This window comes from Orycteropus afer, unplaced genomic scaffold (genome assembly GCF_000298275.1).
Source record: "Orycteropus afer afer isolate SDZICR_OR568_19922 unplaced genomic scaffold, OryAfe1.0 scaffold01116, whole genome shotgun sequence".
NCBI classification, from domain to species: domain Eukaryota; kingdom Metazoa; phylum Chordata; class Mammalia; order Tubulidentata; family Orycteropodidae; genus Orycteropus; species Orycteropus afer.
The window spans coordinates 188,375-190,967 of NW_006922703.1; the positions used below are offsets into that span (position 1 = coordinate 188,375).

At 38.1% G+C, this 2,593-nt stretch overlaps 1 protein-coding gene across 1 annotated transcript in view; it reads left to right on the forward strand.

The window, feature by feature from the left end:
- The window catches only part of CHIC1 (cysteine rich hydrophobic domain 1), a 100,236-nt gene that overhangs the window by 96,565 nt on the left and 1,078 nt on the right, over positions 1–2,593 (forward strand). Inside the window, exons 4-5 of the mRNA XM_007958744.2 lie at positions 1,307–1,363; positions 1,619–1,678. Of these exons, the coding sequence (XP_007956935.1) occupies positions 1,307–1,363; positions 1,619–1,678 (117 nt within the window). The remainder of the gene's footprint in view (positions 1–1,306; positions 1,364–1,618; positions 1,679–2,593) is intronic.

Genomic DNA, 2,593 nt, shown 5'->3' on the forward strand with positions numbered 1-2,593 from the left:
CCTTGATTTTATGTTTTACTATATCTGAAAATTGGGACCAGGTGTACTTCTCTGGCTATTAATTCAGTTGTACTGGGTTGCTCTCCAGCTCTCTCTGTGTTGGTGGAATCATGGTGGGGATGTGGTTGCAGTTGTCTGTTCACCATGAAGAGGATTTGGAGTTTGGATGAGCAGGTGTTGTCCACCCTCTTTCATTCATTCTGTGGTGCAGGAGCTATTGGTGTTACTGTCTATTTATTGGGTGAGGTGTTCAATGTAATAGCTCCTGTTGCTTGGTAGAGGTTTAAAGTGTTCCTTCTATTGGATGAGGCAGGGGAGAAAAGGAAGAAAGAAAAAAAGTGCCAGAAGTGACCCCTCCCACAGATAGAAAGTTAGAAGGAGTTTTCAACATTTGGGGCAAGATAATTCAGTCAGCAATTCAGGGACAGGCAGGGTAGTCTGTGTCCTTTTGAGATGTCTACTAATGATGATGTCCTATTTCAATCAAAAACCTGCTCCTCAAAACCAACAGAGACCCCAATGAATAGAGGGACACTACTTTCTGCTTGGATCGAGAAGCTGCAAAAACCCAGTTTCTGGTCTACACTGTGTTAAAAGGGGTCATGGAAGAGTTGAACCCCAGCCTTTCTCTATGCACTCGCTCCAGGGCTCCACTTACTCAGAGGGAGTTTCTCCCTCTTCCCCACTCCATGGCAGCCCAAGTCAAGAGGGGGGTCTTGATCTGTTTCCCATTAAGATTATCATACTCACACAGAGGGCAATTTCACTATGAAGAACTCCTGATATGGCTATTCTGATTTGCCAGTGCCTGTGGGTTCCATGATTTTTTTTTCCCTCTCTCTCTCCTTCCTTCCACTGGTCTCTTTTGTATTTCTAATAAGGCCTCTCTGTCTCTGTCTCTGGTGGCTAGGCAGGTACATTTATATTTCCCTGTTGTTTGATCTGCTCTTTTTCTCTGCATTCACTAAATCCAATACTTTATCTTCTCCTTAGTTGCTCATAACTGCAATATTGTTATTTGTATCTGCTTACCTAGTTACTCAGGGTCTAAGTTGGATGAGGTATCAAACATGCATGTTATCAATACAATGCCACCTTCCTTTCTTAGCCAGTTGTAATTTTTGACTGTAATTGCACATCTTGCTCCTATTTTGTCATTTTCATTTCTTACATTGTTTTTTTCTTATTTCTAATAGAAAAACAGAGGAAAAAAATAATGTGATCTTGCACATAAACAGAAAAATGTACTTACAGTTTATATAACTCCTAAACTCATCTTGTAACAAATGTTGGTCCTTTCTCTTAGACCAGAAGATCAATTCAGAAGTTATTAGAATGGGAAAATAACAGATTATATCACAAGGTAAGAATGTTTAAGCAAATAAGTGTCTCATTTATATATTTACATTATTAAATTGAAAATTAAAAAAAAAAGTAGTAAATGAGAACTTTTCAGGCCAGCAAAGGAATGGATTAGAGAACTTTATAATATAGTTGACATGATTTTTAAATATTATGTTTTGTATCTTCCTGGATCATTTTCAGTGACTATTCAAATGTATGTGTTGTAATTAGTATAACTTGATATCAAAATACTTAACTAATTTTACTTTCTTAGCTTGCTTTGCACTGGAAATTGACTAAAAGGAAATGCGAATCTAGCAATATGATGGAGTATGTAAGTATGCCACTATTTTTCATTTATATTACTTAGATTCTATGCTAATTATAACATTTTTTTCTATTTATCACTTGTAAGATTTTCTTTCTACCTTTCTGTTCAGGAAGCCTGAACTTTTGTCGGTAGGAACCTAGAGATTTCTATCTTCTTTACATTTGTAGCCAACGTAAAATATCTTGAAAGCTAGCATTGTTTTAGATCTTAGAAAAGGCTCAGCTAAAATATTTATGTGAAAAACATTCCACCACCTTAGTCTCTTTTTAAGACAGGTACAAATCTTAGCATATGGTGCTAGGAATAGCCACTATTGAACAAGGTATTTCAAAATATACTCTTGTAAAAATTTGCATGCAGCATGAATTAACTTCTTATTTTTAAAAAATTTTATTGTGATTTGGGTGAAAGTTTACAGAGCAAATTTATCTTCCATACAGCAGTTCACATACACTTACTTTGTCTCTCCCACAATGCAACAACTCTCCTCCCACTTCCTCCCCATAGCCACCTCTTCCCTGTGTCCTTCCCTTCCATGCACTCCTGCTCCCTGAGCCATCTCTCTGCAAATACAGATCCTTTCTATTCTCCCATGTTTGATCTCTCTAAGGAGTGTATCAGCCTATTGTAAATGTTCAGCTCATATGCCTGTCTTTTTTTTGGCTGGAAGCCACAGGAGTGAGTTTAATTCTAGACTTGAAGGGCAGTTAGGTTCCATAGTCTCCAGTGTTCCACCAGGCTCTATCAGACCAGCAAACCTGGTCCCTAATCTAATCTTTAGCTTTGAGTGATATAACTATGTTGTTGTTGTTATGTGCCGTCAAGTCGGACCCAACTCATAGTGACCCCTCCTTGGGTTTCTGAGGCAGTATCACTACGGAAGTAGATTGCCCCATCTTCCTTCCAAGGAGTGGCTGG